The sequence below is a fragment of the Erinaceus europaeus genome, chromosome 1 (genome assembly GCF_950295315.1).
Source record: "Erinaceus europaeus chromosome 1, mEriEur2.1, whole genome shotgun sequence".
In the NCBI taxonomy this organism is placed as follows: domain Eukaryota; kingdom Metazoa; phylum Chordata; class Mammalia; order Eulipotyphla; family Erinaceidae; genus Erinaceus; species Erinaceus europaeus.
The window spans coordinates 147,146,394-147,168,353 of NC_080162.1; the positions used below are offsets into that span (position 1 = coordinate 147,146,394).

At 38.9% G+C, this 21,960-nt stretch overlaps 1 protein-coding gene across 7 annotated transcripts in view; it reads right to left on the minus strand.

Moving 5' to 3' along the window:
- Nucleotides 1-21,960, minus strand: part of PPP2R3A (protein phosphatase 2 regulatory subunit B''alpha) — a 182,191-nt gene that overhangs the window by 97,597 nt on the left and 62,634 nt on the right. For 5 of the 7 annotated variants that reach the window (XM_060196892.1, XM_060196893.1, XM_060196886.1 and 2 more), the window contains one exon: nucleotides 10,568-12,974. The exons of 1 other annotated variant lie outside the window; for it this stretch is intronic. In XM_060196892.1, coding sequence (XP_060052875.1) covers nucleotides 10,568-12,565 — 1,998 coding nt within the window. In that variant the 5' untranslated portion in view covers nucleotides 12,566-12,974. Of the gene's footprint in view, nucleotides 1-2,434; nucleotides 2,896-10,567; nucleotides 12,975-21,960 lie in introns of those variants that run through there. One more of the 7 variants, XM_007521796.3, reaches the window with a different exon arrangement.

Below are 21,960 nucleotides of genomic sequence, written 5' to 3' on the forward strand. Positions count from 1 at the left end.
TGTCAGTAATAAAACAGATCCCCTATTTCTTGGAAGGTTGTTGTGAGAACTAAAGGAAATTACAGGATAGAACTGGCACAGATGAGTCCTTATTTAAGAAAACAAAGGATTCTTAGAAGAAAAGACTAACCATAGTTCAGCTTAATCCTCCAAATTTAATAATAAGAATCATTTACATTTACAAAGCAACTAAAGTTTATGAAATACTTAAAATGTATCATTTATTATCTTTTTATTTTATTTATTACGGCACAGAGACAGAAATTGAGAGGGGAGGAGGAGACAGAGAGGAAGAGAGATAGATACCTGCAGCTCTGCTTCACCACTTGTGAAGCTTTCCCCCTGCAGGTAGGAACCAGGGGCTTGGACCTGGGTCCTTGCACACTGTAATGTGTGCATTTAGCCAGGTGTGCCACCACCACCTGCTCCCCAAATATTTTTTATTCAGCAAATTAATATCACATCAAATAAATGTCCTTTCTTGGTCTTAATATCAAATCTGCAACTACTATTATATAATCTTGAATCAGTAGTGATAGAAATTGTTCTTAAACTTCTAAAATAAGGTATATACTTCTTTGCGGGCTTTCCCTGGGTCATTTAGATTATGTTTATTATATTTACAAGTGTTATTTCTATTATTCTATGATGAGGGGGATTTGTAAGACTACAAGTATATCATCATCAAAATTCTTTGTATTACCAAAATGTTTCTCATGATGTAATATCCAGTGAAATTATGAAGAACTACAGGGCAGCGTATGGGTTAAGTCCACTGGTGCCAGCTGGGATGAAACCCAGTTGTCTGGTCAACACAGGTTAGTACAGAAGCTTCAGAGCAAGGTGTCCAATATTGACTCTCTGATTTTGCTCTGACACAGAGCAAGGTGTCCAATATTGACTCTCTGACTTTGCTCTGACACAAGTAAATGCTACTCAGAACAAACCCTGGCTGCCTATCAATCTCTACTGAATGGGAAAAAATGACTACGGAATAGTCTACTTTGCCTCTTAGTATACTTTTAACACTAGCTTACAATGTTACAAGATTTTAGGAGCAGACACACATACACCACTAGCTACCAAAATTTCCATGACACTACTTAATGTATTGCTTATAACATGAGAGGAAAGTATCTAAGCTCACTGGTTAACTCCATATTTAATAAAACTGTGGTTAACAGTTAAAAGAAAAATGAATTTATTTTGAACTTTTGAGTGTGTCCCTGTATTTATTTAATGCAGTAAGAGACATAATTTAAATTCTAAAGTAGTTTAGTAAAATGGACTCTTTACAAACATTACAGAGTGAAACATAACAATATAGATTTTGTCATATTGTATCAGCAAGTTTAGCATCTGTTCAGTTAGTGTGAAACGGTTTCATTCAAATTCAGGAACAACACTAAAACAGAAGTAGCTGGATAATGTACCTCTATTTTCCATTTCAGTCTTCCCCTATAAACATAACATCATTTAGATAGTTTTTCTGAAGAATGTCCTTATACTATCATATCATGATAGGATTGTCAATATTTGATCAACTTGGTCTTTTTTTTTTTACCAAAGGCAATTAATTTCATATGGTTCACTCTGACAAGTTTAAGTTATATGAGTAACTCTGAAACTGTAGTGTCTTGCTGGGTCCCAAGTGGTCATCTTTGCATGCCCTAATTTTTTTATTATTATTATTATCATCATTATTTTAATCAGAGCTTTGCTATAAACTCTGGCTTCTGGTGATACTAGGGTTTGAACCTGAAACCTTTGATGTCTTAGGCATGAAGGTCTTGCTGCATAACCCCTATGCTATCTCCCCAGTCTTGTATGCCCATACTTATTGTATTTAATGTTAGGAGACACTGGCCCCAAGCACGAAGGCAAGGCTCTGTGAAGCAGTCACAGCAGGCAGAAATGACTCACTCTCAGCTTGCTGAGGAAGGACATTCTTTCACAATCCAGAAGAAAGTGTATCTTTTGTTAACTATATTATATCACATACACACAATTGTCCACAGACAAAAGTAGTCCTTTAAAAAAAAAAAGATGAACAAAGGATTCATTACAGTTGAATGTATATTAATATAGTTTACTGGTTAAAAATTCAAGTTAGAGTTTTCTAGTATAGAAATTCTAGTTTTACAAGAACATGCCTACTAACAATCCTAGTATTTCCCGATAGATTGAAGAATATCTGCTAAGTTGTATTTATTGTCTGTACAAGAGAAAATGTGAGTACTGTACTCCACGTCCAGATCTATTTTTAAACCTGTTGGAATCTCTCTACAAATAGCTTTCTGTAAATAGCTGAATAAAGGACAGATTAATTCTTTGATCTAATATCAAGTGAGCTGTAAAGTTATCTGTGAGTTAGTTCACTTGGTGGTCTTATTAGTAATACACACATTTTAAAAGAAATACCCAAGCATCAAACCTGTGCTTGCTGAAATGACTTCAGGCGCTTCTTAAACCTTGATGGGAGAACAAAGTCACAGCCCCGTGCCAGGAAAGCTAACTCCCCCCTTAAATCGGGGTCCCTTCGTAGAGATGTTTCCTTGATCATCATCTTTTAAAAGTAGATTTACTTAGCAACTGTTCAGCACACTTCTGAAGATAGTCAGATTTAACAGGCTGTCAATCTTGCCAGGTAGAAAGGTTATTTTCTTTTTCTTCTTATCTCCCAAAGAAATTAAGTTCAAGCATTGTGCTCTCCCAGCCTCCAGGGGCCACAATCGGTGTTTGTATTTACATGCAGCTCATTCCCAAATACAGTAGCTTGTGGATCCCAATACCTGCTCATAATTTTAAAGTTAGAAATATGGCCTGCAGTGGGCCTGTGGCTGCTTGTAGGTTGCTTTCTGTCAAATTGACCGACACAGAATACAGTGCCTTCTGGGAAAGGGAGCACCCACTACTCTGGGCACCAAAGTTAGTAACATTACAGCTGGACTTAAAAATAGCAACTTCTCAGATAATGCTTACTTCTTAAACTGAGTATGTGAAGTGTCGGATCACTCCAATAGTTTCTCCATAAGCTTGAGGAGAGAATACACTACAGGCATTTTTGATTTTATTATTCAATGTTTTATGAAGAAGAAAAAAAAGCTGCCTTTCAACTTGAAACAGTAATTTTAAGACTAGATTTAGACTTCCTATTTGTGTGGCAGAAAATTTCCAAAACTCTACATATATCCAGTTCCAGTATGGAGAAGAGCTCATTTTAATCCGTTAATGGTAACGTACAAAGAATTTTTGTTGTTGTCACTGAGGCTTTACTATTCTAGGCCTATTTTTTCAGATAGAGACAGAGATAGACAGAGAGAAAGACACTGCAGCACTGAAGCTTCCTTCAGTGTGGTAGGGGCAGGGCTCAACCTGAGTCAGGCACTTGATAAAGCAAATGCACATCCAAGTGAGCCAGCCCAATACAAAGAAATTTCAAAACGAAGTAGTTTTGTTTGTTTACTTCTGCTTAAGAAAGCTAAGTTATCAAACATGTTTTGGAAGTGATTCTGAATCTGGATACATCTGAAGATTTACTGTTGAAATGCTGGTTAAGAGGGAGGTGGTCAATGTTGAGTGCAAGTTCAAGCCTCCAGTCCCCACCTGCAGGGGAGAAGCTTCTCGCATGGTAAAGCAGTGCTGCAGGTCCCTATGTCCTCCTTCTATCTCATCTTCTCTTTGTCTCTATCCTTAAATAAATAAAACATTAAAAAAATACTGTTAAGGAATGAAAATAACCAAATGCCATAGAAAGCAGCTCTAGTTATATATAACTGGGTAAAAACAGACTAGAATAAAAACACAAGAGATAATCATTATTACATGTTGACTTTGTGAGAATATTTTTTCCCCCAAGAGCTTTAAAAAAATAATTTCACAGAAGCTGGGCAGTGACGCAGTGGGTTAAGCGTAGATGGTATGGAACACAAGGACCGACAGTGAAGCAGGTCCGCAGGTGTCTTTCTCTCCCCTCTCTGTCTTCTCCTTTGCTCTCGATTTCTCTCTGTCCTGTCCAACAACAACAATAACAACGAGAACAAGGGCAACAAAAGGGAAAAAATAAAGTTTCTTTAAAAAACTTTAAAAAATCATTTCACATTAAAAAATATTCTAGGAGGCTGGTAAAATAGCTCACTTGGATAGTGTGCTGCTTTGCCATGTATGTGACTAAGGTTAGAGTTTGGGACCCATAGCACTGTAGGAAGCTTTGGGTCTCTGTCATCTTCTCACTCTGCTAATTATATCTGCCTCTCAGAAAAAGTCATCCTGCAGCAGTGAAGCCTTGGTGACAGTAAAAAAAAAAAAAAATCTAGTCCCAGCAAGATACCTCACCGGGATGTGCTTTGACATGCATGGCTGAGGTTCAAGCCTAGCCCCCACTACACTGGCAGAAGCCCATGTCTTTCCCCTTTTCTCTCTCTGTCTCTATCTCTTTTTATCTGAAAGTCAGCCTAAAAGAGTAAAGTCCTGGCAATGACAAAAATATATATATTGATTCACTTTATTGTATATTTGACATCTGCTTCATAGGTATTTGTAAAAGACTTTAAATATTCTGATGGGCAGAAGTCGAAAAACAAGATCAGAAGAGAAAACACAAGTAGAACCTGAACTGGACTTGGTGTATTGCACCAAAGTAAAAGACTCTGTGGTGAGTTGGGGGGGGGGGGGAAGGAGAGTACAGGTCCAAAAAGGATGACAGAAGACCTAGTGGGGGTTGTATTGTCATGTGGAAAACTGAGAAATGTTATGCATGTACAAACTATTGTATTTACTGTCGAATGTAAAACATTAATCTCCCAATAAAGAAAGCAAAAAAAAATTTCTGATGTTTAATATTTAGACTTAAGTGTTTATTTTTCCATTGTTACTCAATCAATATTTATGTCCTACATCTAGAAACTATAAACCAAACATCATTACTACCACCCCCTCAACCAGAGGCAGTACTTACTTCTACTGAACCTTTGTCTAATTTAGTGGCAACTAAGTTTCTGTGGTTTCCCACTGTTTTCTACAGATAAAGCTTTTTTTTTTTTTTCTTCCTTTTAAGGTATTCTGATAACACTTTATAATGTTTACACTGAGTTTGAATGTCTAAACTTGTGGTTTGCAAATATATTTTTTCTTTCTTCCTCCTCTCTATCGCCACCAGGGCTATTGCTGAGGCTCAGTGCCTCCACTGCTTCTGGTGTCCTTTTTTCCCACCTTTTCTTTCACTTATTCTGATAGAAACAGAAAGTGAGAGAAGGGGAAAGAGAGAGAGGAAGAGAAAGAAACACCTGTAACATTGTTCATGACTTAAATATTATAGCATAGTTAAAAAAGTATTTACCTTCAATTCTTTTCTTGGCCTTGCTTTTACTAAAATTAAGTTAAAACAACCACTTTTAAAGGGATAATAAGGACTATTTTTAACCTGTGAATAATAGCGAACATTGCCCTATAAGACTGAAAATAGATACAAAATAAATTTAATTTTATCTGCTGGTGGTAATAAACACAGAATTAAGATATTACTTAGTAAGAGAATTACCAAAGAAATAGTTTAAAATGGGGGTCGGGCGGTAGCGCAGTGGGTTAAGTGCACGTGGCGCAATGCAGGGACCAGCGTAAGGATCCCGGTTCCAGCCCCCAGCTCCCCACCTGCAGGGGAGTTGCTTCACAGGCGGTGAAGCAGGTCTGCAGGTGTCTATCTTTCTCTCCCCCTCTCTCTGTCTTCCCCTCCTCTCTCCATTTCTCTCTGTCCTATCCAACAACAAAGCAACGTCAACAATGGCAATAATAACTGCAACGAGGCTGCAACAACTAGGGCAACAAAAGGGAAAAATGGCCTCCAGGAGCGGTGGATTCATGGTGCAGGCACCCAGCCCAGCAATAACCCTGGAGGAAAAAAAAAAAAATAGTTTAAAACAATTATTTCCTCAGGTCTGGGAAGTGGCACAGTGGATAAAGCATAGGTACTGAGTTCAGTCCTGGGCTCTGAATACACGAGTGATGTTCTAGTGTTCTATCTCTCTCTCTCTCTCCTTTTTCTCTCATTAGTTAATAAATAAATATTAAAAGAAATATTTTCTAATGTCAAAATATGTCCTTAGGGGTCTGCGATTTAGCTCACTTGGATAGTGTGTTGTTTTACCATGTTCATGAGCCCAGTCACCAATACACTGCAGGAAGCTTTAGGGCTGTGGTCTCTTTCTCTTTCTCGGCCTGACTCTATCTAAAAACCAATATATGTTCTCAATAATTCATTTACTTGTAATTTTGAAATCTTACTCACAACTCCCACCCTACAAGCTATTTATATTTTTGTTCAATTCACTTCGAGGTATACCTGAACACCTTAACTATTCTAGAACCTGTAAGAGGATTCAGAGGATTTGTGGAAAATGCATAATACATGGAACATTAATTTGCTTTTGAATGATTTTTTTTTGCCTCCAGGGTTACTGTTGGGGCTCGGTGCCTGCACACAAATCCACTGCTCCTGGAGGCTATTTTTTTTTCTCTTTTGTTGCCCTGTTTGTTTTATCATTGTTGTGGTTATTTTTGTTGTTGTTATTGATGTTGTTGGATAGGACAGAGAGAAATGGAGAGAAGAGGGGAAGAGAGAGAGGGGGAGAGAAAGACAGACACCTGCTGACCTGCTTCACCACTAGTGAAGCGACCCCCCTGCAGGTGGGGAGCCAGGGGCTCAAACCAGGATCCTTACATCTGTCCTTGTGCTTTTGTGCTTAACCTGCTGTGCTATCACCTGACCCCCCTATTCAATGATTTATATTACTTGACAAATGAAAAAGTTTGTGTACAAAGAAATATAAAAACAGAACCACCAAGAATGAGAAATAGGAGGAAAGAGAAGCAGATTTTACTTTTGTTTTATGATAGTACATTTATTTGAGTAAGTGTACTTTAAAAAAGGTATTTATTAGTGAAAGAAAGAAGGAGGAGCAACCACAGTATCACCCTGGCACACGTAATGCTGGAGATCAAACTTGGGATCTCATGCATGAAGAGCCTAACACTTTATTTACTGAAAAGGAAGCTCTTTTAAATTGAAAAGTGTTAGGGGGTAGGTAAGGGTCAGACAGAGGTCTCTGGTTTATTTCCTGAATGGATGTTCATGCCCTGTTCAGGACAAAAACAACTATTATAGGATGGACTACCATAACCTCCAATGTAAATGAGGCATCTTGTAATAACCAATTGCTGTCGGCTGACTGTGGGCCCAATAGCAGAAGGAGCTGACCTGCTCCCGTTTAAGTCCACCAACAGCCTATAAAAGCACTTGGCCTCTGAGGCCAGGTGGTGGTGCAACTGGCTGAGCAAACACATTACCGTGCTCAAGGACATGGGTTTAAGCCTTCAGTCCCTACCTGTAGCAGGGTGGGGTAGGAAGGAGCTCACTAGTTGTGAAGCAGTACTGCAGGTGTCTTTCTCATCTCCCTGCCCCCTCAATGTTTCTCTGTGCTATCAAATAGTACATTAAAACAAACAAACAAATGTAGGTCACTGTGATGTCCTGCTCATCTGTGTACTTCTCCTGCTCTCTTCCCTGTGAATGAAGTTTGCTGCGCCTAACTCATGGGGCTCCACTGATTCTCCATGCCAGCTACTATGATGGACCTGGTATTGTGCAGCTCAGGGGCTTCCCTAACAGTTGTAACACTCCACTGAACCTGGGAACCTGATTTTCTTAGGAGTCTAGTAGCCCATCAGGGCTTCCTTAAAAGAGTGGGGAATTGCTTCTCCCACAACAAAAGCCAGAGACAGGTAATGATGGGAGAAACAGGTAAGAAAAGTCAGGTAGATCTGAACTCAGGAACAGTACTCATGATCATGTATGGCATTCTGGAATTACTTATTTTCTACGTCTACTATTTTGGTTTCTACTGTATACTTTGTCATCAACCAGTAAGTGTGCTATTATAACTTAAGGATATTTCTAATATTTCCAGTGCCTTTATCACAATATTACACTGAGCCTTACTTGTCAAAAGTCTGTCTTCCTGATCTATTATGAAGTGCCATTTAAAGCCTGCTCAATAGGTGGAGCACAAAAGTAGTCATGAACCATATGTAAATGAGTGAGCATGGCTGTATTCCAGTACATTATTTAAAAACTAAGGGATGGCAAAATAGCTCACTTGGATAGTGTACTGCTTTGATATGTGCATGACCCATACTAAATGAGTCTGGCCCCTACTAAATTAAAAGAAGCTTCACTGCTATGGTATTTTACTCTCCTTCTCTGCCTATGTCTCTACCTAACACACACACACACACACACACACACACACCACACCACACATCTACTTTTGAATATCATTCAAAAGCAGTGCTATGAGTCGCAGGGGAGATTTCAAAGTCATTTGAAAAAGAGTTCTATAATTCTAGATTGGTATTTATTTTTGCTTGCAAAGAAGCAGCAAATCTCCTATACTCTAGTCTAACTTCTTGGAAGGTCTACTGCATAAATAATGCTCTCAGACTGTTGCCTTCATGTTCATGTACTGCTTGGGGTATGTGAGTTTGACTTCTCAACTAGATTTGAAACTCACTATGAATCCTACCTTCTCTTCTTTTGTACTCCATGTTGCATCTTACAGTCTACACAGGCATGCAGCAATAATCACTTCTCTGGCTGGCTGGGAGAAGATGAGGACTACTATCATCACAGACTGCTTAATGATGTATCAGTCAGTGTCAGGCTGCATAGTCAACTATGGTCCCAGTAGGCTCTATCATATAACACAGGTGTGCAGGAGTATGGAATGTACACAGTGGTGGAGCTGTGTAACAACATTTTTCTCACAGTGCATACCTATTGCTAATCATAGGCATGTCTATTTTGTCTACAAATGTATGCCTACTATGTCTTCAAGTCGGGCATTAAGCCAGCCCCCCTGCTCCATCCTGCATTGCTGATACTATGGCCTATTTACATAATCATAGTTTTGCCTGAAAGATCTCCACCCATTGATGTATCTTTTATCTTGAGACCTGCCCTGCTTGCAGGGTAACATTAATCCCACTGGCTAAAACCATCGCAACAGTTGCTAAGGAAGCTTCCACCTTCCCAGCGTGCCTTTTGCCTTTCTCCACCACCTTTCCTAGTCATTTCCATTTCTGACTTGCCACTTCCAGTTTTATCCTATAAAAGCCACTTCTGTTTTTGGTTTCTCTCTTCCGCCTCCCAACCTAGAGGAGGTGAGGTGTGCAGACAGGGAGGCAGACTCTGGCCATTGCGGTTTTTGGCTCCATGTGGCTTAACTCACGGCACTCACGACCGACTCTGGGGCTCCCGCATGAATAAAGATTTTTATTGCTACCACCACGAACTTGGTTCCTGGATCATCTCTCCCACCCGTGACGCTAGCCCGGCATCTCCAAATGTCTACTCTGTGTAAGGCACCTTGCTTTTTCATTTCTTAAATTACCTCGATCCTTATTCTCTACACTACACAGATGGAGATACTAAAGATAAATAACTTGTCTTTGGTAACAGGGCTAGGAAAGAGATAAAAGGTGCTGGGAGGGTACTCGAGAACAGTTCTACTTGTCCTTGCTTACAAGTCACTAAACTAAGTGAGACTATTACTAGTTTAGGATGGGCGTTTTTAGTGGGACATAAAATGGCTAGCAAACATATTTTCTGTTCATAAATTTAGCAAGCATTAAAATACTCCTTTGGAGGAGGTTGGGTCAACATGCTCTGCCACTCAAAGAAGATGGGTCCTGCAATGAGCACAGCCTAGAATGTTTCTAGCTATGACTACAGAATGCAAGCTTAGACCTACAGGGATGCAGAAGTTATACAAGCTCCTGTGCTGAACATGGGCCCAGATCAAATCGATGGGGTTTACAGTTAATGATAATTATATACTTTCCCCATATTTGGGAGCTACTCTCTTCCCTGGTCCAGCTTTCTAGTCCTATTTCCAACTCTGACACCATCTCCCCAGACAATACCTTTTGCCCACCTGTATGTTAGCTGTCAAAACTTAGGAAAGTCATAGGCCTCTTGGAATACACCTAAAATAGATTTCTGAGCTTGTTCCAAAATGGAGACCCCAAATCTCATCTGCTATATTCTTGCCTTTAGGTTCCTGATTATTAAACAGTTTGTTCTGCTTTTTATCTTAATGCTTTTTCAGCCACCAAGTTGCAGATGTTAACTTGACTTTCATGATGCCAACCTGACTTCCCTGGGCAGACGACCTCATCAATGTGTACTGGAACCTCACCTCGCCAGAGCCCTGCCCTACTGGGGAAAGATAGAGACAGGTTGGGAGTATGGATTGACCTGCCAGTGCTCATGTCTAGTGGAGAAACAATTACAGAAGCCAGACCTTCCGCCTTCTGCACCCCAAATGATCCTAGGTCCATGTCCAGAGGGATAAAAAATAGGAAAGCTTCTTTGGAGGGGATGGGATATGGAACTCCAGTAGTGGGAATTGTGTGGAACTGTACCCCTCTTATCCTATGATCTTGTCGATCGTTACTAAATCAATAAAAAATAAAAATATACCTTTGGAGACTTATAAGGATTTTTCAGTCTTACCTTGATCACTTCTGGGGTCTGCTGAATCAAAACAACTGAAGTGCTATCTTTGATTTTATCTCCAACAGGGCTTCTACAGACTGATGATACATTGGCCTGGGAAGACGTTGTCAATGTTTCCTGTAGAATTTGCATCATTTCTTTTTCTTTCGATAGGCTCCCTCTGCCTGATTTGCACTCAACTAGTTCTTGAGCAAAGTCCTCAATGCTTTCTAGAATTCGCAGTAAGAGGGCTCGATCTTCTTCCTCTATTTTGTGTCCATTGGTTTCAATGATCTTTGTTAGGCAGGACGGTGAGACTTTTTCCACAGGTGAAGGGACTTTACATTTAGGCTCAGTATCTTCAGAGATCTGATCAGTCAATGGACTATGACTATCTAGAGAATTAGAGGTTTTGCCCTTGGCAAGTGGCTCCCTTAGAGCGGTCTCCATTTTCTGTGAAAAAGATTCCAAATCTAGCAGTAATTTATCAATTTCTTCTTGACTGTTATGATTTGTAAAATCTCTGTGGTCTCTTTCTTCAACTTTAGGAACTGTGAATTTAAGATCTTTCTTGGGTAAATTAATAACTGGTTTCTCAAATATCACACCCATTTCATTTTGCAGTGAGGCAGGGTGTTTTTTAAGATGAGTCCCATGGTCTGAAATTTCTGCCCTATCTTCATTTGTCTTTAACAACTCCTGAGTGGGTCCATTCTCTATCCTTTGTCTTTTATCCAGTGCTTTCTTTCCATCTGACTCCTCTTCAATATAAAGGGTTTCCATTAAGTCACCAGAGGAAACATTTTCTAAAGGATTCATGATTAATGACTGTGACGGAAGTGGAACACCTTTTAGAGCTTTGGGATCATCTAATGCTAAGCTGTATAAAGGATTTATAGAATCATTTGGAATAGACTTTATAGAGTCTGTTTTCCTAGAATTGGGCTTGTCATCTTGCAACTCTCTAGTATGAAATTGCCCAGCATCAGGGGCTCTGAGCTGGACAACATCTTCATATCTGGGAGGCTGTTCAGTTCCAAATATTGGAGAGAAGGGAGTCATTTGTAAACTAGGCATGTTACTGACTAGTTCTGCTAAATCCACAGTCTCATTGTTCCCAGACTGCATGAATTCAAATGGTAACTTTTTCAGGTAGGATGCTAACCTGGTCATAACAGTCATATAGACAGTTTCAGGGCTAGAAACTGTATCATTACCACTTCCATCACTGATGTTACTCCCTGACTTTTTCTTTATGCACTGTTTTATGATGTCTGTGCATTTTTTCAAATCCTCAGAGCACTTCAGCAAAATGTCTAAGCACATTTTTATGTCTGTTCCAGAAGAAAAATTATCTATTTTGTGTTTTTCTAAAATCTGAGTAACCAGGTCTTCTTCAGAGAAGTTTTGAAGAAGTAATGAAGTCAGGTTCATATCAAGTGAATTTCTATGGGACAAAGATTTTTCTTCCACTGAAGAGCTCCGGAGTAAGCCAAAGGAGGGAGAGTTCCCATCATTATTATAGTGGCTACAGAGCAAGTCAAAATCAACTGACCTCCTATTAAATGAGTCAGATTTAACTTTCCGTCCCTTTTTGTAAGCTGCATGGTTAGAGTTTCTGAGTTTTTCAAGAGAAAATTCCTTTATTTTCCCACTGGCAAAGCTGATTGCTTCTCCTGCGATGTCCTTTACATTACAGGAGTTCTGAAATGGAGATCCTTTCTTGACCTTGGGGATGCCTATGAAGGCCTGATGGGAATAATCACCCTCAGCTGAGGAGAACCCATTTTCATGCGGTAGAAACACAGAGTCCAACTCCACATCTTTGAACTGAGACACTGGGATGTGCAAGAGGTCTGCACAGACACTGTGATGTACTACAATGCAATCTACTCCATGCGTGAAAGTGTGACAGGTTCCAGTGCAATAGTGTATAGCTTGTTCAAAACGACGGTCTATAACCACGCTGCTGTAGTGGTTCACAGTACTAACCACGAGTCTGTAAGTTGCTGCCATAATATCAATTCTACTTAGTGGTGGTACATGGAATATTCTAGGCCTTGTTTCAAGTAAGTTCTCTTAACTGATATTTGTTAAAAAATATATTTGATGACAATGTTCAGTGGAAACCATCTAAATTTGAGGTTTGGAAACTGTCAGGGCACAACAGCTGCTGCATAGGTCTGCTTGTGTAAGCAAATATAGTAACTTAACAACTGAACGTTTTAGTTTTATCATGATACAACAGAATTAATTTTTTTATAAGAGAATATCCTCTTTCAGTTCTTCAGGAGTTCTACAATGCACAAATTTGGTGTCATGAATTTACTGTAATACATCTTAGTTGGTTGTATGGAAATGTTGAGATAACTGAGTCCTCTGAAGATTTAGATGATCCATTTTTCTGTGAATGACAGAGAAAAACCTATAATAAAAAAAGAAAGCAGCGAGAAGGAAATGAGATTTCTTTTTTGATAATATGAGTGCCCAGTACTAAGAGGCCTTTTTATTTACACTTCTTTTACATTCCATATACAGTTAATCACCAAGCCTATGCCTTACCACATCAGTGATTGCTGCCATTCACTTCATGACTGTGTTTCATCACTTGACACATTGTACCTACAGCAAGCAGCATTATGTCAATTTTGCCTTGTTACAACTGCCTTGAAGTTGGTATTTCTGATATATTATATGCTTCCTTGCCACCATAACATTAACAAGCTTGAATCCCTCCCAGCTCCAGAATTCTGAACATAGTACTGATCTCCATCACACATATGGCAGGCCTACCTCCTTTGACCAATTCCCAAGATTTGCAACATCCAGTCCAATCTACTTCTAAACTTATTTTATTTTATTTTGTTTCTAGGGTTATTTCTGGGGCTTGGTGCTAGCACTATGAATCCACTGCTTCTGATGGTCCCCCCCCCCCCACAATTTTACTGGGTAGGACAGAGAGAAACTGAGAGGGGAGGGAAAGAGAAATACACCTGCAGACCTGCTTCACTGCTTTGAAGCACTCCCCCTGTAGGTGGGGAGCTGGGGTCTTGAACCAGGATCCTTGCACAAGTCCTTGTGTTTTATACTATATGCACTTAACCCAGTGCACCACTCCCTGGCCCCTTAGCCTTATTTTTTTTTTGCTATGGCTCACCAACCTTTTACTTCCATTAACCTAGTCTTCTCAAAGACTGCCCACACACAATTCTTGTTATTTATTCAACAATGACACTTGGAAATTATGAAATTACTAAGAAAAAGTAGGAACTGTTTTTATATCATACTCTCTGACCTTGCCACATGTAGATCTACCTTTCTCTTCCCATCAAGAGGTTAAAATTTAATCATTCTCTTATTTGAAAGTCTTTTAAACCATGCTGTGATCAGTGTTGAGTAACTACCATGTGTCAGATGCTTGTTAAGTACAAGGATACAGCAATGAATAAAATAAAAATCCCTGTCCTTGTAGAGATGACAGTCTAAAAGAAAAACAGCACACTGAGTAAATATATAGCTTAGATGGTGATGTGTTGTGAAAAAAAATTAATCAGGAAAACAGTTTAGAAAGGATGGGTAGGTGCTATGTTATAAAAGGCAGTTAGGGGAGATCTAGTTGACATCTGAACAGAGACCTCAAAGAAGAGTGAGAATTAAACCAAGGAAGTATTTTAGGCTAAATCATCTTAGGCATCGCAATCATAAGTGCAAAGGCCCTACATGAATGACAAGAAGGCTATGGTGAGAGCAGCAGACAGAGCAAAGCAAGCAACTGGAAGATGAAGTCAGAAAGGTGGGATCAGAATCATGCAGGGTTTACAGGCCAATGCAATGAATCTAGCTTTGATTCTGTATGGATCAAAAACTGGTAGCTACTTAGCAGAGGAAGGGCATATAAGATGGACATTTTATTTTATTCTCTCTCTCTCTCTATTTTTTGCATGGTTCTTTTTTAAACTTTTTATTTATAAAAAGGAAACATTGACAAAACCATAGGGTGGGAATTGTGCAAAATTGTACCCCTCTTATCCTATGGTTTTATTGTATTTTTTAATGTGGTCTTAGGAATCAGACCTAGGGTCTCTACCTAGGAATATACTCTACCACCAGTCCATTACTTGGGCCTGTGTTTAAAGTTTTTTCTAATTATTTAATGTATGAGAGAAAGAGACTACCGTATACTTCACCATCCTCAGAAGTGCCACTTGTTTTGTCTTTGCTAACCTCCCATGTGATGCCAGAGCCTCATGTATTCAAGGCATGTACTCTACTGCTTCTGCTGCTGAGCCATACCCCCAGACATACATGTGTTGTTGTTATTATTATAAACCAGAGCACTATTCAGCTCTGGCTTATGGTGGTATCAGGAATTAAAATTGGGACCTCAGAGCCCTAGGTATGAAAGTCTTTTGCATAGCTACTATTCTTGGCCCCCAGACATACATTCTAAATGAATACTTTTGGTTGTTATGCTCAGAGAAGACTGTAGAGGAATAAGAAAAGCAGAAGGGAAATAAGTCAGGAGTAACTGCAATAAATCTAAGAAGGCTGTGGGGGATCAGAACAGTTAACAGGGGAGATGTATAGATGCTGCATATATTTCAAACTAGAGCCAATATGATGTGCTGAATGCTAGAACATGCAATTCTAGTCATCAAGTATGAAGCAGTGAGACAATAATTGGAAACAGATGACAACACTAAAGAACCTGTCATTCCCACTGCACTACCAATGGCATTAATGTTTTTAACTGTTATTTCTTTAACCCTAGACAACTGTATTTACTCGTTATACTGCTCCTTCAGTAAATTGTTTCTTCATGTCCTTTGCTCACTAAAATTCAGTGAATACAATTAATTTCTTTCTTCTGTTGATCTTATACTGACTGGCTCTAGTATATTTCCTGGATGTTGGTGGCCGGATGACTACCCTGTTTTTGTGCCAGTGCTACACTATTATAATTACTGCTGTATTAAGCTTTATGTCATTAATTCTCATCTCCCCAACTTCATGCTTCAAATACTATTTCATGATTTTCAGATGACTTTTAAAAAATATGTGATATATTTTATTTATTTATTTTCCCTTTTGTTGCCCTTGTTGTTTTTACTGTTGTTGTAGTTATTATTGTTGTTACTGATATCATCGTTAGATAGGACAGAAAGAAATGGAGAAAGGAGGGGAAGACAGAGAGGAGGAGAGAAAGACACTTGTAGACCTGTTTCACTGCCTGTGAAGCGACTCCCCTGCAGGTGGAGCCAGCGGCTCAAACCGGGATCCTTATGCCAGTCCTTGCGCTTTGCGCCACCTATGCTTAACCCACTGTGCTACTGCCTGACTCCCTTCAGATGATCTTTTAAATTATCAAGTCAAAAAAAAACTGTATTGGAATTTAGTTAAAAATGCACTGAGTAAACTTCATTTTTAAGAGAGATACCAGAGCATCATTCTGCTATTTTCTGTGGTAACAGGAATCAAACCCAGTATCTCATGTATTTAAAGCATGTGCTATGCCACAGTCATCTTGCTGGTCCCAAACTCATGAATTATTTGAAGCTATCAAATTAAGTGTTCAAATTATCCACTCAGGTAGACAGAGATTTAAATTCCATTATGCCTTATTATGCCTTTATCTATGTCTTTGTGATTTTCTTCTGTGGTATCCCCCGTTTTTCTTGTCCTTCTGTATATTAACTTTGCTGTTATGTGATTGTCTTAAGCTACTGTTTCATCCACCACTTCTTTATATATATATATATATGTATATATATATATATATATATATATATGATTTTTATCCACTACTTCTTTACTTTCGAGTCTCAGGTAGTCACTTAGATGAAACTAAGTATTATGCAGGATGGATGAAGCCGAGCAGAAAGCAGAGTTCCACAGGAAAGGAGTATCCAGTGATTCATAAATAAAAATACAACAAAGTCAACAAGGAATAAATGTTATGAGGAAAAAGAAAAGAACACAGCAGGGGACTGAGTGGTAGCACAGCGGGTTAAGAGCACACAGCGCCAAGCGTAAGGACTGGCATAAGGATCCCAGTTTGAGCCTCTGGCTCCCCACCTGCAGGGGGTTTGCTTAACAAGTGGTAAAGCAGGTCTGCAGGTGTCTATCTTTCTCTCCCCATCTCTGTATTCCCCTCCTCTCTCAATTTTTCTCTGTCCTATCCAACAACAATGACAGCAATAATAATAATAACAATAACAACAACGATAAACAATAAGGGCAGCAAATGGGAAAAAATGGCCTCCAGGAGCAGTGGATTCTTAGTGCAGGCACCGAGCCCCGGTGATAACCCTGGAGACAAAAAAATAAAAATAAAAATAAAACCAAGAAAAGAACACAGCAGTGAAAGAAAGGACCTTTTCATATATAGAGGAAACAGCACTAAATATGAATAAATGTGTATCTTTTCAGAAAACCAAGATTTTGAAAGAACATATAGGCAAGGACAAAAGCTAAGGGGAACACAAAGAATAATGTTGAGAAAGTATATTGGGGGAAAAGTGTTCTCTAGGGTAATAATATTAGCTATATTAGGACTATATCTTAGTGCAGCTGATAAAACTGGTCTGGAAGTAAAACACACATGTTGAAAAATTAAAATGTCAAGGTATGTATTCAAGGCATATTTGTCAGATAAATTAATATAAACTGATTCGACTTCCGGAGGTGGAGCTACGAGCAGCAGATCGCTTTCTCTCCTCTCCTCTCCTCTCTTCTCCCGGATCAACTAGGAATACCAAAGGAGACCACCCGGACCGAAACAAGACAGGACTAGAATGACCACAGGAACCCACTAAATCACCCGTGAGTACTACAAACACACGTGGTTGGTGACAGAGAGGGGAGAGGGGCCTAAGGAGAGATTAAGTGACTGCTAACAGTTCAACAGTTTATCAGTGGAGACACCACCTCCAGTCTGCTCCACCAACAAGGGGACAACTGAAGGGAGGAAATGACTCCCCAGAGACTCACCAAGTGCAACTCTGAGTCTCCATTGCTACTACCCTCAGAATCTGGAGCAGCAACAGGGAGGGACACCAGGGGACAGAGATCTAACCGAGAAACTCAGGAGAAGACCTATACCTCGGTGGCATAGCTGAGGGGCTGTGAAAGTCTCTTTGCATAACCACTGGATTATCTCTGCCACACCCTGCTTTATCTCTTGGTCAGGAGTCAGTAATTAAGCTAAGAAGCCTATTGATAGTTTAAAAGCCCTCAGGCTCCCATAGCCTACAGGGAAGAAAAACAAAGAGGCTTTTACACCACTGAGCTCCAACTCAGGGATTGAAAAACTGTTAACTTCCACCACGGTAAAACCTTTAATTAAATTATAAGACACAAGTCAATCCATGCAATAGTGATCAATAATTTGAAAAGTACTGATAAAGGGAACTCATAACATAATATATAAAATGGTTAAAACAACAAGAAAAATTATTGGAGACTCGAACCAGGACAAGAGTCCAGCTAAAAGTCCTCCAGAGGGTGAAGCACAAAACAACGAGTTCAACATCCAAACATTAGCTAAGTAAATAATAACAGGAGTGAGTAAAGAATTTGAAAAAATTGTAATCAGAAATGCAGGAACAACAAATGAGAATATGGAAGAAAATTCTAATAATTTCATGGTTATTAGAGAACTGAAAGCTGAAATCGCTGAGCTAAGAAGGCAACTAGCTGAACAAGCTAAAACAGTATCAGAGCAGGGCAACAAAATAGATGAACTCCAGAAAGCAGTAGAGGGCAGAGAGAATAGAATCTATGAGGCTGAAGACAGAATTAGCAAGATTGAGGATGAATTAGAGACAACTAAAAAAGAAGTAAGAGATCTCAAAAAGAGATTAAGAGATGCTGAAAACAACAACAGAGTCCTATGGGATGACTTCAAAAGAAACAATATACGCATTATTGGCTTACCAGAGGAAGAAAGAGAAGGAGAGGAAGAAAGCATTCTCCAGGCCATAATAGCTTAAAATTTCTCTAGTCTAGACAACACCAAAGACATAAAGATTCAAGAAGCCCAGAGAGTCCCAAAAAGAATTAACCCAGACCTAAAGACACCAAGACATGTCATACTTAGAATGGAAAGTAATAAGGATAAAGAAAGGATCCTGAAGGCTGCAAGAGAAAAACAAAGAGTCACCTACAAAGGAAAACCCATAAGATTAGCAGCAGACTTCTCCATACAAACACTACAGGCCAGAAGAGAATGGCAAGATATCTATCGAGTGCTCAATGAGAAAGGCTTTCAGCCAAGAATACTATATCCTGCTAGACTTTCATTCAGACTAGATGGAAGCATCAAAACCTTCTCAGACAAGCAACAGTTGAAGGAATCAACTATCACCAAGCCTGCCCTGAAAGAAGTTCTGAAAGGTCTCCTATAAACAACCAGACCACCACAAATAGGACATATATCAAAACACTGTAAAACTCTACAAGAATGGCGTTAAAATATCTTCAATCTTTGGTATCAATAAATGTCAATGGCCTGAATTCACCTATTAAAAGACACAGAGTAGGAAGATGGATCAGAAAACACAACCCAACAATATGCTGTCTACAGGAAACTCACCTAACTCAACAAGACAAACACAGACTTAAAGTGAAAGGATGGAAAACTATCATACAAGCCAATGGCCCACAAAAAAGGGCAGGAACAGCTATTCTCATATCTGACATGATAGACTTTAAAATAGATAAGATTAAAAAAGATAGGAATGGACACTACTTAATGCTCAGAGGATCAGTCAATCAAGAGGACTTAACAATTATTAATATCTATGCACCCAATGAGAAGCCATCTAAATACATCAAACTTCTACTGAAAGAGCTACAGCAATATATTAACAGTAACACAATCATAGTAGGGGACTTCAACACCCCACTCTCTCAACTTGACAGATCATCCAGGCAGAAAATCAGTAAAGACATAAGGGAGCTAAATGAAGAGATAGATAAACTAGAACTATTGGACATTTTCAGAGTCATTCATCCCAAGAAACTGGAATACACATTTTACTCAAATCCACATGGATCATTCTCAAGGATAGACCATATGTTAGGCCACAAAGACAGCATCAGCCAATTCAAGAGCACTGAAATCATCCCAAGCATCTTCTCAGACCACAGTGGAATTAAACTAACACTTAACAATCAACAAAAGATTAGTAACAGTGCCAAAATGTGGAAGCTCAACAGTACACTTCTTAACAACTTCTGGGTCAAAGAGGAAATCAAGGAAGAAATCAAAATGTTTCGAGAGTTCAATGAAAATGAAGACACAAGCTATCAAAATATTTGGGACACAGCTAAAGCAGTCCTAAGAGGGAAGTTCATAGCTATACAAGCACACATTAGGAAACAAGAAAAGGCACAAATAAACAGCCTGATTGCACATCTTAAAGACCTAGAAGAAGAACAACAAAGGAATCCTAAAGCAACCAGAAGGACAGAAATCACTAAAGTTAGGGCAGAAATAAATAACATTGAGAATAGGAAAACCATACAAAAGATCAATGAAAGTAAATGTTGGTTCTTCGAAAGAGTAAACAAAATCGACAAACCTTTAGCCAGACTCACAAAACAAAAAAGGGAGAAGACCCAAATAAATCGGATAGCAAATGAAAGAGGAGAAATCACAACAGACACTGCAGAAATTCAACATATCATGCGAGGCTTCTATGAACAACTATATGCCACCAAGCTAGAGAACCTGGAAGAAATGAATGATTTCCTAGATACCTACCAACTTCCAAAACTAAGTAAAGAGGAAGTGGATACCATGAACAGGCCCATCACAGCTAATGAAATTGAAACAGTTATCAAAAATCTCCCCCAAAATAAAAGTCCTGGACCAGATGGTTTTACAAATGAATTCTACAAAACTTTCAAAGAAAAACTAATACCTCTACTTTTAAAAGTCTTCCAGAAGATTGAAGACACTGGAATACTCTCTGCCAGCTTCTATGAAACCAACATCACCCTGATACCAAAAGCAGACAGGGACACAACCAAAAAAGAAAACTACAGACCAATATCTCTGATGAACATAGATGCGAAAATATTGAACAAAATTCTAGCCAACCGGATACAGCAGTATATCAAAAAGACTGTTCATCATGACCAAGTGGGGTTTATCCCAGGCATGCAAGGTTGGTTTAATATACGTAAATCAATCAATGTGATCCACCACATCAACAAAAGCAAGACCAAAAACCACATGGTCATATCAATAGATGCAGAGAAAGCCTTTGACAAAATACAACATCCCTTTATGATCAAAACACTACAAAAAATGGGAATAGATGGAAAATTCCTGAAGATAGTGGAGTCTATATATAGCAAAGCTACAGCCAACATCATACTCAATGGTGAAAAACTGGAAGCATTTCCCCTCAGATCAGGTACTAGACAGGGCTGCCCACTATCACCATTACTATTCAAAATAGTGTTGGAAGTTCTTGCCATAGCAATCAGGCAGGAGCAAGGAATTAAAGGGATACAGATTGGAAGAGAAGAAGTCAAACTCTCCTTATTTGCAGATGACATGATAGTATACATGGAAAAACCTAAGGAATCCAGCAAGAAGCTTTTGGAAATCATCAGGCAATACAGTAATGTGTCAGGCTATAAAATTAACATTCAAAAGTCAGTGGCATTCCTCTATGCAAACACTAAGTTAGAAGAAATTGAAATCCAGAAATCAGTTCCTTTTTCTATAGCAACAAAAACAATAAAATATCTAGGAGTAAACCTAACCAAAGAAGTGAAAGACTTGTATACTGAAAATTATGAGTCACTACTCAAAGAAACTGAAAAAGACACAAAGAAGTGGAAAGATATTCCATGTTCATGGGTTGGAAGAATTAACATCATCAAAATGAATATATTACCCAGAGCCATCTACAAATTTAATGCTATCCACATCAAGATCCCAAGCACATTTTTTAGGAGAATACAAAAAATGCTACAAATGTTTATCTGGAACCAGAAAAGACCTAGAATTGCCAAAACAATCTTGAGAAAAAAGAACAGAACTGGAGGCATCACACTCCCAGATCTCAAACTGTATTATAGGGCCATTGTCATCAAAACTGCTTGGTACTGGAACATGAACAGACACACTGACCAGTGGAATAGAATAGAGCCCAGAAATGAGGCCCCACACGTATGGACATCTAATCTTTGACAAAGGTGCCCAGACTATTACATGGGGAAAGCAGAGTCTCTTCAACAAATGGTGTTGGAAACAATGGGTTGAAACATGCAGAAGAATGAAACTGAATCACTGTATTTCACCAAATACAAAAGTAAATTCCAAGTGGATCAAGGACTTGGATGTTAGACCAGAAACTATCAAATACTTAGAGGAAAATATTGGCAGAACTCTT